Here is a 21,168-nt window from a genome sequence, read left to right as displayed (position 1 = left end):
TACACTTATGAGGTTCTTAGGAGGAAGGCCCTGTATCAACACTGAGGTGAGCATGTAAATAAGTCATGGCTAATCTCTCCCCCTCACTTTCTCCTCTTCTCTCTCTCTCTCTCTGTAAAAGCCATATGTACATTTTTAGAATTCCCCGAGTTCTGCTGACGTGAGGAAAGAGATGAAAGATTCATGTTTGTTTAAAAAATTCAAACTGATGTCCTGAACTTTCAGTACACAGCCCACACGGGTGAATTATTTAACACTTTGATGCAAGAAAGGGAATTTGGGGTTTGGGCTGTGCTGCCGTAATCCGAGCAACAATTAAAAGTCGTGTGACATGTTAACTGTGAACTGCTTCAAATGCCCTTTGGCAAAATTGTGGTGGAGGAAAGGAGTGCCGGTGAATGTCAGGTATGCTTGATATTCCCTTTACTCAACTCAAACTGATGTGCACTGCTGTGGCGCTTTATAAACTGCTGCGGAGTGCGGTGAGTGTATGCACCAGCAGAGGGAGCCAAAGTCACACGACTGCGCTGTAAATGATGCCCAAAATTCCCCTTTTCATACATGTTTTAATCAATAAAGATGGGCATACTCGGACGGTTAATTTGAAGGAAAAAATAATTAAAAGCTTCAATGTCTACCATTTTTAATTTTAGTGTTTTTAAGGATTTGTTTGAGACTATGCAAAACATATACAGTTAAAAAAAAAACTAAAATAAATATTTTTTAAATGTAGGAATTGTAAAGGCATTTGTCTTAAAGGAGATTTGAATTTAAACGTTCATTTTAACCCTTTGCATGACATCACCTTGAAATATTCCGTGTCATTACCCTGAACGGTGTAGCAGAGCTGATCAGCTGTAAAGGGTTAAACTTAGTCATGACAGTGAAACCCGAGACAGTTCCTGATGGATGCGCCTGAAGGCGGCTGGGACATTTTAAGGAGTTTGTTTTGAGTAGAATTCTTCCAGGTGGGTTTTTTTTAATGTCGTCATGATATTTGGCACGAGTTTAAGGTAAAGCTGATGCGCCCTTTGTGCCCCGTGCTCTGCGCACCGCGTCTCGGCAACAGCGGGGAAGAAGTTACGCATTTCCAAATAGTCGAAGTTTATGGATTGTCCCTCTGATTGGCAGGAAGCAAACGTGTAAGTACCACGTGTGGGTTTTTTTTAATTCTTTGAGGGTTTTTCTTGTAAAAAATATGGAAGAAGTGTGTTATTTCCTGGTTCTGTCCTACCTGTGGAGTCAGGTGAGCCGACATGACACCTGTGTAAAGCACCGCGGGCGAGCAGCTGCCCGTGGGGTGCTCTATTAAGTTGTAGTTCGACCTTATCAAAGCTGTCTGGAGGTATGTGGTGGGACATGGAGTTCTATTGGCTGACATGTGCGAGGATTTTGGTCACTCGTGTTGTAACTGCTTCACTGTGTTGTGTCTGGCAGTAACTTATTTCACTACATCAGCTTTTCATTCCTTTCTCTGTGTTTCTGTCTCAGAATGGTGGATTACAGTGTTTCCGATGTGCCAGAAGCCCTATTCTCAAACAACAGTTTTAAAATGGAGGAGCTGGCTCTAATGGCCTTGCTGGAGTGCCCTCTGTGTCTGGAGCAGTTGGATGCGTCAGCCAAGGTCCTTCCCTGCCAGCACACTTTCTGCCTGCCCTGCCTGCAGAGGCACGAGGCTGACCAGTACCAGCTATTTTGCCCAGAGTGCCGCGCTCCTGTCCCGGCCAGGACCGCAGAGGAGCTGCCGACAAACCTCCTGCTGGTGCGGCTCCTGGAGGGGCTCAACGGTCCCTCGGGCCCCAGCAAGAACACACAGAAATCCCGCTATGCAGTGCCCGTGTCCCGGGAGAGCTTAACAGCCAGGGACGATAAGCAGTACCAGGAAAGTCCAAACAGAGAGAAGCAGGGGAATAATGAGGTGAGTAAGGCCTCAGCCCAGTCATCTACAGCTATATGAGAAACAAAGTGGAACTGTAAAAACTAATATGTGAAACCCAAACTCAAGTGTTGCACATCACTACTGACAAGTATAATTATTTGTTATTAACACTACACTACACTATACAGGCTGAAGGGTTTTACACAGTAGTAAAACTGCAAGTGTTTGCCCTTTCACTTTTACTACCTAACTTTTGAACTTTGGGAATTTTTAATATGATGAAATATCAATCTTGGATGTAGATAAGATTCTTTATGTAAACTATAGAAAATACTATAATTATCAAGTGATGGGAAAAAACAGATAGCACTTTATGCTGTTAATCAATAGAAGTGCTGCAGAGTGATACACCCACACACATGCAGGGCAACAGGAGGGAAAAACCAACCAGATGATAATATGTGTGTCAACTACATGGAGAGCTGTGGTTTACTGCTCAGTTATATTTCCAACAGTAGCTAAGCGATATTTTTTCGACTAATCTCCATACATCTGAAAGTTTGTGGCTCATGCAAAACAGAGTGGGGTCTGACTCATCGAAATGTTTCTTTTGGTGAAATGTGAGGAGCTCTATCATAACTTCATATTCCTAGCATTCTGGTGTTTATATATTAAAAATAAAGAAATAAAGCGTTTAAAGAAGAAAACATATTTCTACTTAAAGCAGTGCCCCTGAGGGGACAAATGATGGGCATTCTTAGGAAGGTGGGCCAAGCCGTAGAACAAGTTGGGGAAAAAATGTTCTATATGCCAGAAAGTGAAGTAAAGTGCACATACATACAGCTAGATCCATAACCTTTTTTCGACAATTATACACTTTTTGTAATTTTGCCCCTGCACATCACCACAGTGGATCTGAAATCAAACAATCATCGTGTGACTAAAGTTCAGACTTTTAGCTGAAAAGTCAGTGCAATTAATCACTTAATGCAATGCTTTTGTAAAACCCTTTTAATTAAAGCTGAAAGTCTGCTGTTTTCTGTGGTGGTGGTAAAGTTAGAAAATCTGTGTTTTCCCACTTTATGAACCCAGTTGGACCTCCAACTTTGGCTCTCTGGCAGTGATGCAGACTTTTGGGTGCCACCAGAAAAAATTGGATGACAGTTTTATTTGTGTGCAAAATGAAAAACAAAAAATAAATTCAGCATGCAGATTTAGAGATTGCCATAGACACAAGAAGATGATGAAGAGGAAATTATACAAAGCCCAGTAAACTGACTATTTCTTATGCATTTTAAAAAAAAAATAGTAGTATTATATGCATCTCTGCACCACATTTGACACTGTCATGTAATGTAAGTCTGTGAGGATCACAAAGACTTTACAGTCCACAAATCTGCGTTCTCACATGTGCGAGCTAAACAAGAAGAGTTCAGTATTCTACTTGAAACCTGATTTGAGTTCAGTCACAGTTCAGAAAGCTGAGCCTGTTTCATTAAACCGAGTTAGTGATCATTTTGGCTTCTTCCGAATGCTGTCATGGATACTGTATGGGTCAGTCTGATTAACTGTAACCTGATGCTACGATGATTGGGCATAAAGTGGATGTAAACACTTTATCTACTTACTTGATACAAAATCCCCAAACCATCTATTCAAATTACACATATGACATTTTCCACTGGTAATAATCAGTGAAGCTCAGGGTGTAGCCTGCATTTAGTTCCAGAAATCACAAGGAGACTTGTGAAATTGTTACTTTAAGTATGACTTGAAGTCCATATTAATCAGATTTTGTGCCCTCGCAGGCAGCGTAACCGCTTTTGTGCTGTTTTCAAAAAAGTCCAAACTCAAGTGTAAACTTGATACAATCTTGAAAGGGGGAAAAAAAAGAAAAAAGAAAGGATGTGTCATATCAAAGTCATCTGCATATCTCAGTAGTGCATCAGTGCCGGTTCAGCGCAAAATCATTTTGTCATCCCACAATCTAACTCCTATTAGAAGATGAAGCACAAATTAAATGCAGAGTGTTTGTGAAGCAGACACACCAACTGTCACTTATTTTCTTAAAATGTGTCAGAGCCGGGGATTTTTACAGATGTTTTTCCATCATGTTAACCACAAAAAAGTAGCTGTTCCCAAAAAAAAATCATGTTTAAATGAAATCGCAGAGTGCGGGATCTTTAAAACCTTACATTTTCTAAGAAATCTTAATTATTTAAACATAAAGCAGCTAATATTTGACTTTCTTCCACACTTTAGGCTGCTCACAGAGCATCAGTGTATAGCCACAGAGGTGATCTGTCAGGAGAGCTGGTCCTCTCGGCTGGTAACGCTATCACACCAAAACACAAAGGGGATGACAACTGGCACGCCGGCGACAGTAGCAGTGCGTCTGTCAGTGCGCAGCAGGCCGTCAGCCAGACACCTCAGCTGCAGCCCCTCCAGCAGCTCCAAGCACCAGCTCTGTGCAGAGCACTGTGTGACTTTAAACCAGAAGAAATGAATCTGGAAGACAGCAAATATTTTCTCAGCTTCCTCAAGGTGAGCCACTCAGACTACTGAGTTAGTGCAGAAGGGCAATACAGTGTTCATTGGGTCATTGTGTGTGCACAGTTTTAAACCTTTTAAATAGCATCGGTTTTACTTCAGTGAACCTCTAGAGTGAAAAAGTATATAGGTTCCTCTGCAAAAAATATGCTATAAGCCTCGTTTTTAGAAATTCAGTTATCACACATGCACTGAAGTTTACAGACCACCATGGCGGTACAAATGCCCCAGACTTCACAAATTTACTGTGGCTAAAAAGCACCTGCATTTTATTTCTTTATGATTTCAGTAAGCTCCCCAGTAATTTGACAAAGACAGTTTTCAAAGGGGTCTGTGCAGTCGGTAATGCTTCCATAGGAATTAAGGGCATGATTTACTAAACAGGGCAAAGTAGCATTTGAGCCCGATCCCCAGACAGCGCTGATAGGTGTGTGCTGTTTTCTAAACACAAGCACAGTTGATTCATTTCAATATCAACTGGTAAAAATGAGACATGCTTTAAATATCTGCAGAATTAGCAGTAAAGTGTGTGTCGCAAATATCAGTAAATGTTTTTGTGCTTGATTTAAATATTCTCCATCTTACGTTTTGTACCTTATGAGGTCACCTTGTGACCCACATGTTTAACAGCATCAGTCGCAAATCTTGTTACTGCGTTCTCCCTGTAAACCCAGGCAGCACCTTTTTTTACACCAAAACCCAGTTTATGGAGCAATATATTAGTAGATCTGGTCCAGAGAGTGTAAGCAGCAGCCATTTGCTGATAGTCAAATGCTCTTTATTCATTGATAGTCTGATATATTCAGGTGTGTGTTAACAGAAAGTCCTTTCCAGGACTTTACACCCAAGGGAAACTACTAAAAAAACCCAAGAGCTAAATCTCAGACTCCACAATGCAATTAGGAAAAGACTGAACAAGTTAGGCTTGTTTGGTAGGGTTGCCAGAAGAACCCTACCAAACAGTTGAGGTTTGCAAAGTTGCTTCTGAACAAAGCGTAAGACTTTATGCTTTGTTCAGAAGACCAGTGTGCGGATGTTTGGTCATAATGCACAGGACCGTGTTTGGAAACCAAACACAACATATCAGCACAAACACCTCATACCAGCTGTCAAGATGATGGTGGAGAGGTAATGTGAGGCCATGTGGCTGACAGCTAAAGCTTGGCTGAAAATGGGACAGTACAGCAGCAAGCACAGCAGCAAATCTACAACAGAGTAACTAAAGCTGTGCATAAACAAAGAGTGGACCAAAACTCCTCCACAATGATCTGAGACACTGATAAAGTCATACGGTCATAGTTTTAGCTGCTGGTTTGACTACTTGCTTCAGTTTGGATTTCATAGATGCATAAAGGACAGATCTGTCAGTTAGCCGTCGGCTAGGATGTTAGAAGCCTTTCAACTGGTGTATTTACTTCTCTTCTGTCATGGCAGGGAAACAGCAGTTTTGAATTAATGCTTAACCCCTTGAACTTAATCCTGCTTTCTTTTATATTAAACCTGAGTTTGTAGCAATCTGTGAAATACAAAGAGCGCAGGAAGTCCCCAGCAAAGACTGCTACATAAGGATCACCGCTTTTGTTCTTTTCACTGTTTTCAGAGACTGAAAACTGAGACTTGTGGAAACGGAGGCTCAGACCGCCGTTGCAGCAGCTCTTACTTACCCTGGATTTCTGAGGCAGTTATATAAGGGCCTGGGTACTTTTGTGCTCTCCATTAAAGCGCCCTCGACCGAGCCTCTTTTTTTTTTTTTCAATGCAGGTGGTCAAATGTTTTTTTTAGAGGCTGGCCACAGAAAAGGACAAGGCCTGCAGACACAAAGGGAGCTTATGTCACATGTTATTGGAGAAACACAGGGCTCAGAGAGTTTCCGAACTGAGTGCTCAGTCTCCGGGGCAAGCGCACTCTGTTAAATCCATCTTGTGTGTGGTTTTCAGTCTATCTGTTATTTATTTTGTGCTTCATACAGGGAGACATTCTTACTTTCATCAGGCGGGTGGATGAAAACTGGATCGAGGCCAAGCTGGGGGAGAAAGTGGGATTCTGCCCTGAGCAGTTTACAGAGGTGAGTTTCTTTTCTTCCTTGGATGTGGGTTGTGACCTTTTCAGCACGATCGAGGTCGACACCTGCCGTTAGCCACTTTTCTCCGGTAGTGTAATCAATTGAACTGCAGATGTCGTCGCCGGATGCTATTAATTCCAGGTCACTGCTGGGACGCTAACTTGCTTTTCATTCAAATCTCTGATTTGTCAGTAAATGTCACTCCTGCTCTGTAAAGTGCTGAGGCAGAAAGCTAATCTGCGAAGCCCTGCTGTGTCTGCAGCTGCTCATTAGTTTGTGACTATGTGGCTTACTCAGGGTTGCGGGGCTTGCTTAGCTGGCTGACTGTCATTTGTTTTCCTCTGCACTTTCTGCCTCCAGGAATTAACTTCACCCATGCTGGAGGGGGGGCTGTGTTTGTTCATTCAGTCGCTGGGGTCAATGCCTCATTCACTTCCTGTTTACTTTCCTAACTTGTCATCTGCTTTGCTGTGATTTCCTCACTAATATACCCCCTCTTCTTATTAGTCCTCTCTTTACCTCGCATGCATACTGATATCTCCCACTCACCCATGTCTTCTCCTCGAGCCCTGCTTCAGTGATGCTCTTTATTCTATTTCTCCTTTCCACTTTCCTCCTCTCCTTTCTGAGCCAGCCTCTTCCTGTGTCGTGCAGCCAGGCGTAAAGACACAGTAATGCTTTCTCTGCTTGGGTGGCATAACAGCACATCACTGTGGGGAGTGAAAGCATTAACCCTGCCAATGCCTGTCTGCCTGCCTGTCTGTCTGCGCAGCTCATTTCTCAGCAGTATCCAACCCTGCCCAGCTTATTGGCTGGTACTTATCACGCTCTCTGCTGCCTGCCTGTCCAACAAGTTGTAGGGGTGAGTCTAGCGGTGATAAGTGGGTGTATTTAGACAGATGTTTAGCTGGTCAGCAGGAGCAGAGCTTGGCAGGCGCAGGTTAGAGCAAGTTTGAGAGGAATTGTTTTTCTTGACTGAGGATTTTCCTGTGTTACGTTTCTTACTGTGGTTCCTTTTTATGCATTCATCCTATTCCAGCCAAACTCTGTGGCTGCCAAACTGCTGAAGGGAAAGAGTCGGAGGGGGGGGGATCTAGCAGAATTTCACCATCAGACTTCGAGCGGGGGCAAAGACAAGGCCACAGACGCATCCAATAGGACTGCCCATTACGGAGTCCCTCAAGCCCCGGCTAAGACGCCCGTCATCAACGCGTTGCCCCTCTCCAACCAGCGGAAACAGCCCGCAGCCGGAGGAAGCAACTTTTATCAGACACGAGACAACAACAACACCTTCAACAGCTACAACCGTCAGGGTCAGACGCAGCGCCTCTCTGTGCCCACTGCCACCCGGGGCCACTCTCATTCTTCCAGAGTGAACTCTCAGCGAAGACGCCGCTCTGATTCGCACAGACACCTGTTACAAGTGAGTCACATAACTCTCTTATTATTCTGTTTTGTTTTGTTTTTTCTCCACCTCTGCTCTAATCTTTTAATTAAAGCTGGGTTTGGCTTTGCTCGCAGTGATTTGCTATAACAGAAAACATGTTGTTGGCAAAAAGGTGAAATGGTTTAATGTGCGATAATAAGAGGTGTTTATTTGAGTCACTGATCAAGTTGGCCTCTGGTTAAGGGAGGGAACCGTGACACTGTAAGCTGCAGGAATGAGTGAGAAAGAGAGATCGCCCTTGTGATTAAGTGGTTCTCATTAAGACGAGACACATGTGGGAAAGGGAAACAAAAGAAGTGAGGAGTGGAGGTGAGTGGACCGTAACTTTTGAGAGGTCTTTAATCATGAGTCCTGGGACAAAAGCCAGGATTTCCCGTCTGAGATGAATTATAGTTCCACAAGGTGGTTTTTCTTTTTTTCTCTCTTCATCTCAGGGACATGTGGTTTGTGATGTTGTGCAGTCTTGAAACTGAAGATTTTTGCTGTTTCATTGTTTAGTGAGGCTGGAGTTTGGGAGTGTTAGTGTTTCAGGCTATCAGGTTCATAGCTTTTCCAGCACTAACATGATATCTGCTGCATACTTTATGAAGAATGTGTAGCAATATCAGGACGAGGCATGATTGGTAAACATGTCCCTGCACATAGCTTTAACCAAGACAAGAAGAGTTCATTTCTGAGAAAGCTTGTGATAAAACTTACTCGGGAAATGACCCAAAAGCTCCTATAAATCATCAGCACATTGGAGTAAATAACCGGACATAGTGCTGTTATTTCACATTAGAAAACAGCGGTGATGTGGCACCAAGTCACGGGCCCTGAGAGTACAGTGCTGGCATGAAAGCCTCTGGAAGGCTTAATAATGTAACGCGCTGCCAAATTCCCTGCCCTTCAGAATAGCGATTTCCTTTGATTCCTTTCAAACGTCTCGGCTCTGCCCTGCAATTACACATGTCAGAGCGCAGAAATGCTCAACCTCATGCAGGTTGGAGAGAAACAGGAGAGGAAGGGAGGCGGAGGGGAACGATAAGAAATGAGGAAACGGGGCAATAAGGCAGGAAGAGGAAAAGCTGAGCGGCCGAGAAAATGGTATGGAGCGAGGGAGAGAAACGCGACACATTTTCAGGCTGCGAAAACAAAAAACACATGAAGTGGGAAGAAGGAGGAGGAAAAAATGAGAAATAGATGTGGAGAGTGGGAGGCTCAGAGAGTCCCTCAGTGTGTCTGCTTATCGCTCTCATGCTGATGATGATGATGAGTCACTAGTGAAGTTGCTTACATAACAGACCCCTCTCCCTCTCTGCCCTTCCTTCAAACTCCTTCCTCTTCACTAAGCAGGTAACGCTCCCTTTCACATCAGCGAGCCTGTAATGGCAGACGAGCCACGCACTCCCCCCTTTTTAAGGGAGCGGAGGGCCCGTGTCCCTAAAGCTGAGGCTGAGCTCTCCAGTGACCAAGACGGCATGTTTGTGCTAATCTTGGTGCCGCTTCCCATCGGCTCTTACGTCTGGCTCTCGCTTGTTTCTTTTTTTATTTTGTAGCTTCCCTCCCACTGTGAATGAAATAATGCATATTAGTGTGAATATCTGCACAGTTATGTAAGAGCAAACTTTAGGATTAATTTAAAAAAAAAGTTCACTCCCCTATCATACTTCACCAGAATATCTGACATCATTGTTATCGTTATCAGCGGTTATGCAGTCAGCCTGCAAAGTGACTGCATAAAAGAGCAGAAATAATTAGGCTGAGTTATTTATACGGCAGCTTTCAAGTGCAGAGAGTCACAAAGTGCTTCAGAAAACAGAAAACATAGATTTAAAAGTAAAAACAAGATAAGTGGCAGACGGTTCTCTTCAAACCTCAAGCTTAATCGGAGATGGAAGACAGAAGATAGACAGATAAAAGTTTAGGTAAACGCAGATCAGAAGAGCTTTGAGGCTTTGTGTTTGTGTACGACTGCAGTCGATCTGTAATCTAGTTCAGTGTTTGACTGTGCAGAGGTACAAAACAGGAAACCCGAATTAAATTCAGATTTTGATTAGTCACACATGATGGATTGTAGGTGACCTGGTCAAAAGCTTAGTGGCATTTTAGGCAAAGTAGATTGTTAAGCTAATGCAGCAAGGAGGGAATTACCTTAGTTTAGATGAAGTTACATGAAAGTATGAATTAATTATTTAAAATCTTCATTTTGACATAAATGTGTTTTAGCTTCTTACATTTACAGCTTTGCTTCTACTTTTATTATTCATTCAAGGAAATGAAGGGGATCTGAATATACAGGGTGGGCCATTTATATGGATACACCGTAATAAAATGGGAATGGTTGGTGATATTAAAGTCCTGTTTGTGGCACATTAGTATATGTGAGGGGGCAAACTCCTCAAGATGGGTGGTGACCATGGTGGCCATTTAGAAGTCGGCCATCTTGGATACAACTTTTGTTTTTTCAATAGGAAGAGGGCCATGTGACACATCAAACTTATTGGTAATGTCACAAGAAAAACAATGGTGTGCTTGGTTTCAACGTAACTATATTTTTTCATGAGTTATTTACAAGTTTCTCACCACTTATAAAATGTGTTCAATGTGCTGCCCATTGTGTTGGATTGTCAATGCAACCCTCTTCTCCCACTCTTCACACACTGATAGCAACACCGCAGGAGAAATGCCAGCACAGGCATCCAGTATCCGTAGTTTCAGGTTCTGCACATCTCGTATCTTCACACCATAGACAATTGCCTTCAGATGACCCCAAAGATAAAAGTCTAAGGGGGTCAGATCGGGAGACCTTGGGGGCCATTCAACTGGCCCACGATGACCAATCCACTTTCCAGGAAACTGTTCATCTAGGAATGCTCGGACCTGGCACCCATAATGTGGTGGTGCACCATCTTGCTGGAAAAACTCAGGGAACGTCCCAGCTTCAGTGCATAAAGAGGGAAACACATCATCATGTAGCAATTTCAAATATCCAGTGGCCTTGAGGTTTCCATTGATGAAGAATAGACCCACTATCGTTGTACCCCATATACCACACCAAACCATCACTTTTGTTGTTCCAACAGTCTTGGAGGGATCCATCCAATGTGGGTTAGTGTCAGACCAATAGTGGTGGTTTTGTTTGTTAACTTCCCCATTGACATAAAAGTTTGCCTCATCACTGAACAAAATCTTCTGCGTGACCTGAGGGTCCTGTTCCAATTTTTGTTTTGCCCATTCCGCAAATTCCGTGCACCGATCTGGGTCATCCTCGTTGAGATGCTGCAGTAGCTGGAGTTTGTAAGGGTGCCATTTGTGAGTAGCTAATATCCGCCGAAGGGATGTTCAACTAATGCCACTCTCCAGTGACATGCGGCAAGTGCTACGCTGTGGGCTCTTGCTGAATGAAGCTAGGACAGCCACTGATGTTTCTTCATTAGTGACAGTTTTCTTGCGTCCACATTTTGGCAAATCCAACACTGAACCAGTTTCACGAAACTTAGCAAGCAGTTTGCTAACTGTAGCATGGGAGATGGGTGGTCTTGTAGGGTGTCTTGCATTGAAATCTGCTGCAATGACCCGGTTACTGCGTTCACCAGATATCAACACAATTTCGATCCGCTCTTCACATGTTAACCTCTTCGACATGTCAATGGCTGTGAACAAAGAGAAACTTGTAAATAACTCATGAAAGAATAAAGTTACGTTGAAACCAAGCACACCATTGTTTTTCTTGTGACATTACCAATAAGTTTGATGTGTCACATGGCCCTCTTCCTATTGAAAAAACAAAAGTTGTATCCAAGATGGCCGACTTCTAAATGGCCACCATGGTCACCACCCATCTTGAGGAGTTTGCCCCCTCACATATACTAATGTGCCACAAACAGGACTTTAATATCACCAACCATTCCCATGTTATTACGGTGTATCCATATAAATGGCCCACCCTGTACATTTAAAAATAACCTTCAGTTTATTTTTGAGTACAACACTTATTTTCATTGACACGTGGGTTATGTGTAAGAATGTCGACAAGATACTGATAGACATACATTATTATTATTATTAGCTACTTGTGCCTACTTAAGTAAAGCTTTCCTAAAAGTCAGTTTTTAGATTGTGCCAACTGTGCAAAACCACAGAGGACTTTATTGAAAGAGCAATAGAGATAAAATCTAAATTCTTGCAAGGGGTAGAGGAACGACCTGTAACTACTTATTCTTCTGTGAGGGAGGTCAGGTTGTTTTTGTTTTGTTTTTTAAGCACTGCCAAATTTTGAAATCAGATCCCATTTTAAATCTCCCACCTTTGTTTGTATATAAATGATAAGGAAATTTAAAGGGCAACTTGGTTCCATTAAAGCACGAGATAGTCAGCTGTTGTTCTGAGAAACCGTCCTACTTTCACAAATCATCCTACCCGTATTATAATTTGATGGTGACTTCTGACTAATCCAAACCATAACCCTAACCATAACCCTAACCATAACCATATGAAATATTGGCAATGGGTTAAAAAAATGAAGTAAATTTGGGTTTTGTGTTGTACACATGCGCAGAAACAATGGGTAGGATGGCTTGTGAGGTAGGATGGATTCCCAGAACACCGTGTCAGACCCCTTTGAATGCCCTTGCAAATGGAAATTACTGGTGTGGACACTGAGTCCAGTGTCACAACACTAGTAAAACTACATACTTTTTTCAGTCGCATACCGGAAAAAATTTTCCGATAAGAAGTGTGACTACATGTGCACTCAAATTATATATAAATGATACATTGCCCTTGTGGTTTTGCGCATATCAGCAAAACCACACGGAGAATAAGTTAACAATAAAAGTGCGATTCACCGATGTGACAAAATTATTCAGTAGAAGCACATCTTTTAATGATATGAAACATGATCTCTGCATCTTTATGATTTTGTGACACTGAACATGTTCCAGTACCTCCAAGGGGTGGAAACCATGACTTGTTACTGAAGAGAAGAGAAGCATTCACCTCGCAGATATTGTCACCTAAAGGACTGAATGATGAACTTGCACTCAATGTTATGTAGTAGCGTCTCCATGATCATATTTTTTGGGGTGTATGTGGTTTGAATTGTGATGTTTGCATTTCTTAAAAACACTGTGCATCACTCAGTTGACTAAAGAATACATGGAGGAGTCCCTAATTGGCTGAATCTCTCTGAATGTGTATATATGTGCAAATGTTTGCATGAACACTGTTTCTCTGTACCTGACGAAGGTTGCACAGACTGACACGTTGCAGTTGAATAAAAACTAATGGTAAGCGGGACAGTGCGTGGAAGTTATACTATTTTTCTCCACAAAGTTTTTTTTTTCACCTCTTTTCACCCATCATTGATTTCCTAAATTTGTTACTCTGTTATTCAGAAATCTTTGACTAAAACAAATTGTACATTTGTAAGAGGCATTTTCCTCCTTTTTTTTAGCTTAAAAAAACAAAAGCATTAGTTGGTTACTAAAAAGGGAGATTAGTCAATAATATAAATCATCCTCACCCTCTAACTGGCTGTTTGAAATTCAGCTCACGCGTCCCTCTGCACAGCTAATTTACGTTGTCTGATTGGAGTTTTCATTAAACACATCCATGGCTCACACATCCTCAAGCCTGTGTGGCCATATGCATCTTTTAGGTTGGAGACATAAGCTTAAAACCGAACTAGAATAAAATCCCGAACCTGTAAAGTGGATGAAAGCTAGTGAGTACATTAGGGTGGGGGACAAAAGCTGCGTTCAAGGTTATTCTTCTTTTCACCCAATGGAAAAACTTTTCCATAACCATAAACATGTAAGAGAACATATCAATGATAATGAGTTGACAGGGTTTATACTTCCCAACATGTCATACATATAAACTTCATAAACAAACACTCGAAATAAAAGACCAATAAATCTATCAAATCTATCAATCAAATGAGGTTTGAAATCAGTCTGCACAGATCTTATGTCTTCACATGTTTAAACAACAGTTCTATGTCTCTTTAAATTAATTATAAATTGCAGTTGTTTTGAATCTTTTTTGGCTGCATTAATAATTTTTAGCAGGAAAAAAATAGACTTGAACAGTGCCATTTTAACAAATAAAATGTTAATATTGAAAATGACGCAGAAGACATAACAACGTCACACATCTGAGCTGGTTGGATGAGGGAAAAGCCTCGTGTCTTCTATCGTGCCCTTGGCGGGGGGTTGCAGTGAGTGGAGAGCAACCTCGGAAAAGTGCAGCTGCAAGTGATCCCGCGAGGTAATTCCTGATGATGTCGGCGTGATGCCACGGTGACTCGAAATCAAGCTGGATAGAAGGCAAGCATGTCATGTGCTGTTTGGTGGTTTTTTGATTCTGTGCAGGCCTAGCACCTTTTGATCACAGTTAAGCATCATGTAATATCCACTAACCAGCTTCAGCTTGACTAGAAGTCTTAATTATCCATAATAACTGGAAACACCTGCCCGGTCAGAGCTTTTGTGAATGTTTTCACCTCATATCATAATTTTTAAACACACATTATGACGTGGTGTTGGTAGTGTTTGCTTTTGTGATGGTAAAATGATCATTTCAGAAGATGCAGGTTGTAGTTATAACATCAAATGTCAAATTCTGGTAGAATTCCTGTGAAATGGGGGGGGGGTCTTCGAAAAGCCTTTTTTAATATAATAAAATATATTGTTTTTAAGGGCTCCAGAAGTCATTTCCTCATTATTCTTACAAAGCGACCTGGAGTTCAGGTATTTCCATAGTAACAACACTATTTCAATGCAGAGCTGAAGGCAGAGTAGTTCTTTTCCACAACATGGCAATAAAATGTGCTTTTGTTAAAACAAGGCTGATGACTTTACTGACATTATTTCACAAGGTCACACAGTAGCTCATACTAAGTTCACTTTGGACGGTCATGAGATTAAAGCTCGTTATCAAAATCCCCGTCGAAAATATGAACGTGATTTCTACGTCTGCAACCTCACTGCTGAACTATTTACATTTATTCATTATATTATTTCACAAGAGCTCATTAATTTATTTAGTTTTGCACTTTTTGGGCATCCATATAAACTGTCTCACTTCATGTGAGGTCAAAGGATGTTTGCAAAAAGCTGCAGATTAATATCCTGTTAAATTAATACGCTTGTTTGTGCTAGCAGGATTCAGACTGTAGGAGCAAGCCAACCTTTCACTCTAAATAAGACTTTATTTTCTACCTGACTAATATCAGAGTTAGTTTCTCTGTGTAAGTATCCTTCAATATCCTTTAGCCGCTGCAGCTGCTGGGTCAGTGCACCTGGCCATAGCGTGACTGCAGTATAAATAAAGCCGGCTCTTTGTGGCTAAAATAAAAACCCAAGAATAGAAATAGGACACAAAGTCATGAAAGAGATGAATAATTTAAGACATTAAGTTATTCTTTGTTGTCAGTGCTTTGCATCTTTTTTTTTGTCCAAATATAATGTATACTGCTTCTTCATTCATTTAAAAACATGGTTGTTTTCTTTATGACAGAGATGCTCATTCGTGGCCTCTCACATATGATGGAAGTCTGTCGTGTCCTCAGGAATCGGTGCACGTAACCTTACTTTCACACTTTTTACTTCTGCCTCACAGCGCTGCCTTTGAAAAGCGAGACTGCGGTTACAGAGCTGGATGCATCTGTCAGATGCATCTGTCTTTGTGCTGTTGAGTTACAGTGCAAGTGCAGCGCAGAGTGTGAGAGCGCTGCAACATCCAGCCGCATACTGTAATAGCAGGAACTCTGAGCCCAAAGGCTATCGTTAAAGCTTCGAGCAGCAGTTTAGTGGCGATGCTGTAAATACAAGCAGGAATCAGCAGGGAAGATGGGCGCAGCAATGTTATTTCTGCAACTTTGTTTTAAGTAAGAAAGACTAATGTGTTTGATTAAAGGGAAAAAAGCAGCACACAGGCCAGGCTTTATAAAGGTTAACCTAACACACCTTATTAGAGTCTTGTTTGACTCACATCCTGCTGATTTCATCACTGTAAAATATTCTTTGCTCTAAGCTTTAAGTAGACAAGCTTTGATCTGTAAAGATACACTGCAAAAGAAGTCTATGTTTACATTTTTCAAAGTATGACTAAGAATTTCAGAGGAAAATCCAATGAATCATTTCTTATGTGCAAACGTTTGACGGATTAAAAAAGAAACTTAAAGAAATGAGGAGAAATGTAGAGACTGAATGCGCTGCATTCTTGGAATGAACCGATTGTGAAATTCTGGCAACATACCAAAGTCATGAATGATTTAGCTTTTAATCACACTCTCTTTGAACACTTGGCACAAACTGATTTGACGCAAGAGATAAACATCCACCACTGATACGCCAAATGTCAACTTATTTGCCAGTGTCCGGGCAAATGAGTTGACATTTAGTTAACACAGCCGGTCATATTGGTGTATTAGATACAAACCAGCAATTTACTATACACAACAACAGGTAAATTAGTGTTAGGAGTGTCAGCTTGCAGAAAGAGAGTAGCAGCTTGGCTGCCAGTCAGACAAAGCTCAACACGTCCTCGGCTCCTGTTGTGCACTCAACTTTTGTGATGCAGATCTACTCTTTTTTCCCCACTTAGTGAAAGGTGCCTGAGTAAAAGGTTCTCAGCTGATAGCCACCCTCCCTTCCTGCTTCCATGCACGCTCTTATAGCTTCAGCTTTTTTACATTAGTCCCCTGCTGCAGAGCCTTGTGTGTGGTGAGCTATGGCAGCAGGTCTTTGTTAATGCACCTTCACACCCTCTCATCCATATTACGTAGTGCCCAAAAATGAGGCGTTGGAGGCGTAAAAGTTACATAATACTGCTTTATATTATCAGAAGGCTCACGTGCCATTATGCCTGTCTTAAAGGCATAACAAGCAAAGTGCGTAGGCCGCTGTTTAACAACACAACAACATTTAAACCTCTCCTCCCTGGCTCAACGGGGGAGCGAGCGAAAGAGGGAGCGGTGTTGAGCAGAACAAAGCAGAGATTTAGAAAAATCAAACGTTATTTTCTGATTGTATCGTAGCTGTAACGTTCTAAAGCATGAAGAAATAAATGGGCCCACACCTCTGCACAGCCCTGTCGAATGGCACTACCCTGGAAAATTTTGTGTGAATGCAGCCAACGTGTGTGTGGCCAGTCAAACAAACACGCTGATGTGCACCTCTTGAGTCCATTATTTTATACGTCCATGACGCAGATTAGCAGAGCAGAGAGCTGGAGACAGAGATGTAACCTGGCTGCTATGTCCTTATAAACCCTGGCTGTTATTAGTCAGGATTACACGCTGACCACAACAAAATAAGAAGAAATTAAGACAATACATTCAGAGATCAGGGTCTGTGCAGATAAAAACTCTTTATTCTTTTAAAAGTGTTTGTGTTTCCTTTGATCATGTTACATGTTTGCCATTGTTCATAAAAAAATCAGCATCCTGAAGTTTTTGTACTGTTAATAAACATTCTAAAATAGAAAATCGAGTAAATTATCCTTCTTCTGATCAGTTTACCACATTGTCGACATTAAATTGTTCTGTGAATTAAAATTGCATTCGGTATAGACAGCCATCCCAGCAAGCGGCCCTCTTTGGGGCCTATGTGAGGGGGTGCTGTGGGCAAACCCACACATCCACAGTATCAGTGTGAAATTTGGCAAAGAGAGGCCCACAGTGGTGCCCATTGTGGGCCTGATCGTACCCACAGTATACCCACACAGTGTGGGCTGTCCTACTGGGGCCCAGATGTGCTCTGTGGTACATTATTACCAGAATGTTGCTACTTTTAGTGACTTCTTTTTCAATAGGGGTCATTGCATAGACAATTTAGCTTTTTTTACACCAGATTCCCTTACTAGCTTTCCAAGCCCAAATCAGGGACCTTTTGCTTTTTAGTCACAACACATAGCCCACTTTACTATGGAGCCACTTGCTGGGATAAAAGACAAAAAAATCTAATTCTACCAAACATTTAGTCTGTCATAGAAAATAGACTATGTCCTGATTTCTTTCACTAATTGACTTCTTTTGCAGTATTTTAACAGGATCAGTTTGACTTCCAATTTGAATCGGTGGTTTTTCCCAGGCTCATATTTCTGACCGCATAATAGAATATGTTCTCTCGTTTAAGTATCTCCATAACGGTCACATTTCCCTGTATGATATTTCCTTATTAATGTGCCAACAAACATGCCTATGCAGGCTCACATTGGGTAGGTGTGGGTGAACTGTGGGGCTGTGTGGGCAGGGCAAGCTCACACTTATCCCAAGCAGGCCCTAATTGGGAGTGCAAAACAGTGCCGACAGCACTTCTAGCCCTATGTTGTCATTATATAGGATTTCTAGGTTGCCCATAGAAATCCAGCCCCACTCTTTACCCACACTTGCCCACTGTTGGCCCACACTGTTAAGTTTGCTGGGATTGTGATTACGGGATGAATAATAAACGATGTACCATGAGGTGTCCTTTGCTTCCTATATGATAATTTTGAATTTATTCTATTTTAGAGCGAGAAGAAAATGACCAGCGAGACTCCGCCCACCATCTCTATGGGTCTGATGAACCCCCAGATGCCCTCTGCCTCTGCAGACGGCAAAAACTCCTCCACACAGCAGCTCTCCATCAGTGTGTGAGTCACTGTTTTGAAAAGTCATGGTGTGTTAATGGTATTATAATGTAGCATCACATCTATGAGGTGTGAATAGAATAAGAAACAGTTATATATGGCCAAAAAAGTGCTGAATAATCTGGATGTATATTGTTTTTGACTTCTCAGGTGTGCCGTCCTCTACTCCTACAAACCACGCCGACCGGAGGAGCTGGAGCTGAGGAAAGGGGAGATGGTGGGCGTGTACGGAACATTCAAAGAAGGCTGGCTGCGTGGGTTATCGCTGAGAACAGGCAAAGTGGGCATTCTTCCCGGCAACTACGTCACTCCTGTGCTCAGGTGAGAGGTTGCAATCGCTGACCGCAGGAAATGGGAGCTAAATGCTATTTGGGTTCAGATAGTAACATAGTGTGGGCATGAAGATGAGCTATTTTGTACACTTATTTATGAATCAGAAATATAAAGCTGCATGTCATGGCCTGCTGCTGTTTTCTTTGTCATATATAGCAACAATGTGAAAGTAGACATTCATCACTATCACTATACTAATATTTTTGTTCCCAAAATGCAGAACCTCGGCCAGACTGCTGGAGACCAAAGCACCTAATGTGCCCTCGCAGTACAGCACTTTATCTGCAAAGAAACACACAGCTGCCAAGAACCCTACTGTGTTCCTTGCTCTTGATAAGGTGAATGGTGATGGAGCGATATACTCACCAGGACAGATCCCATCTGTACCAAATGGAGCACACCATGCAATGTCGTCCGCTGGGATTGGAAAACCTTCCTTCCACGGGGATTCACAGGGTTGGGAGACTGTAAGGCGCATTTTTCACCCACACAGAGGCGAGTGTCAAACAACCACACTCTCTTGGCTTGATTGAATTATGCATTTTGTCAGGTATGTGACGATCTTTTATTTTTTTTCAGGCTCAAATCATGCGTCCCACATGGGCAGTTCCCACGTTCCCTCCAACTCGCAGCACTTTGCACAACATCAGGCATCTGGCTACTCGCCTGCTCTGCAGAGGAAGAAGGGCAGCAGCTTTGTATCCAATGCTAACATACCGCTGGGTTGGATGACTGATCCAGCAGCGCCCTCTTCTGCTGTATTCATGAAGGACAGGGACAGCACTACCCCTCAGTCAATTCTAGTGAAGCCTGACATGCACAAGACCAGTACAGAGAAGGTAATGCCATTCTTATGAAATCAGTGCCATTATAGTTGATCTTGCTTTTTCATATATATATATATATATATACTGCATAGGCATGTTTATTGCCAAATTAATAAGGAAACAGCATAGGGGGAAATGTGGCCATACACATATATATATATATATATATATATATATATATATATATATATATATATATATACACTTAAATCACGCTACTATTCGTGTGATTTACAGTTTGTTTTATTTCCATAGCCAGCAAAGTCTGTGCGGTTTGTCACAAATGAAGGCTCCCCTCCCCCAAGACATCGGACCGCCTCTTGGTCATCAGGAAATCAGGTTCTCTCCAACAGCCGACCCGGGCCCCTTCCTTTAGAAGTGTGGGCCCCATCGCTCACACTGGGAAGGGACGGACCTGGGATTATCCTCAAAGATGGAAAAGGTCCTATTCTCCGGAAGGGGCTTGAAACGGCCATGACAGATTTTTATACTAACCAGAAGCCGACAACCTCACAGCCGACGTTGTCAGCTGTGTCAGCACAGTTCAGCCCAAGTAGGTATGTTGTATTTATGGGTTTGGAGCAGTGATTGATCATACAGACTTGAAAGTCATTACAGATTTTTTTTTTTCTCCCACAGACACAGAGTTACCGCGACACATTTAGCCCAAACAGACTCAGAGCTCAGTCTGCTTCAAGGAGAGCTTGTCCTCGTCCACAGACCGCGACCTGATGGGCGGGTTCTCGTTACTCAGGAGAGCAGCGGGCAGACAGGATTTTTCCAGAGCAGTATTCTTCAATCCCTCGAACGCCTCAGCTGACCGTGCATTCCTTCTGTAGTTATGTATATTTCTAAATACCATGTTTTAAAACTGCCAAGTGACTTGATAGACCTGGTGATGCGCCTAGAGCTGCAAAGGTTAATGCTGCCAAACGACAATTGGAAGGTGGAAGGTGTTTATTTTTGTTCTGAGTTAGAGTATGGGTAAATTCGCTGGAAATATTTGTTGCGTCCTTTAATGTCCATGCATGTTTGTTTACACATGTACTATTACAAGATTTTGCACACACAAAAAAACACTTAACGACTGTTCCTCGTTTTATACCCATGTTACACGCATTGTGAGTGCCTTTGTCAAAACCCATGAAGAAAGTATTAACTATATTTGTACATAATTAGAGAAATTATGAGGTGAAATACCTTTCTGGTAATAAAGTATACTTCCTTGACATCAGTAGTTTCATGTCATCTTTCAGACATAGAACTGAAATCAACAATACAAAACAACAGTAGCGTATTGTAGCATGTTACTTTGGTAGTGACCTGTTCTATATGTAAACCTTGCTTTGCAACCTGTATTTTAACTGCAACTTTCTTGTGGCACACTAGTTCAGTTCAGTTCAACTATATTCATGTACTACTAATTCATAACAGTCATCTGTTCATAAGG

At 42.0% G+C, this 21,168-nt stretch overlaps 1 protein-coding gene across 2 annotated transcripts; it reads left to right on the top strand.

The window, feature by feature from the left end:
- Window positions 1-916: 916 nt before the first annotated feature.
- On the top strand, window positions 917-20,947 carry sh3rf2 (SH3 domain containing ring finger 2). Of its 2 annotated transcripts, none has more exons than XM_063491879.1 (11): window positions 917-1,142; window positions 1,492-1,918; window positions 4,142-4,423; window positions 6,399-6,494; window positions 7,531-7,914; window positions 18,440-18,561; window positions 18,709-18,879; window positions 19,112-19,386; window positions 19,471-19,730; window positions 19,974-20,275; window positions 20,358-20,947. In XM_063491879.1, the coding sequence occupies exons 1-11, from the start codon at window positions 1,108-1,110 to the stop codon at window positions 20,536-20,538; spliced, it is 2,535 nt and encodes an 844-aa protein (XP_063347949.1). In that variant the 5' UTR covers window positions 917-1,107; the 3' UTR covers window positions 20,539-20,947. The 2 variants fall into 2 exon arrangements, with proteins under 2 accessions (XP_063347949.1, XP_063347955.1); XM_063491885.1 differs by having other exon boundaries at window positions 19,974-20,271; window positions 20,358-20,493.
- Window positions 20,948-21,168: the final 221 nt, after the last annotated feature.

This window comes from Pelmatolapia mariae, linkage group LG2 (genome assembly GCF_036321145.2).
Source record: "Pelmatolapia mariae isolate MD_Pm_ZW linkage group LG2, Pm_UMD_F_2, whole genome shotgun sequence".
Lineage (NCBI taxonomy): Eukaryota > Metazoa > Chordata > Actinopteri > Cichliformes > Cichlidae > Pelmatolapia > Pelmatolapia mariae.
The sequence above is the reverse complement of the archived record's forward strand: the minus strand, read 5'-3'. Positions and strand labels throughout refer to the sequence as shown.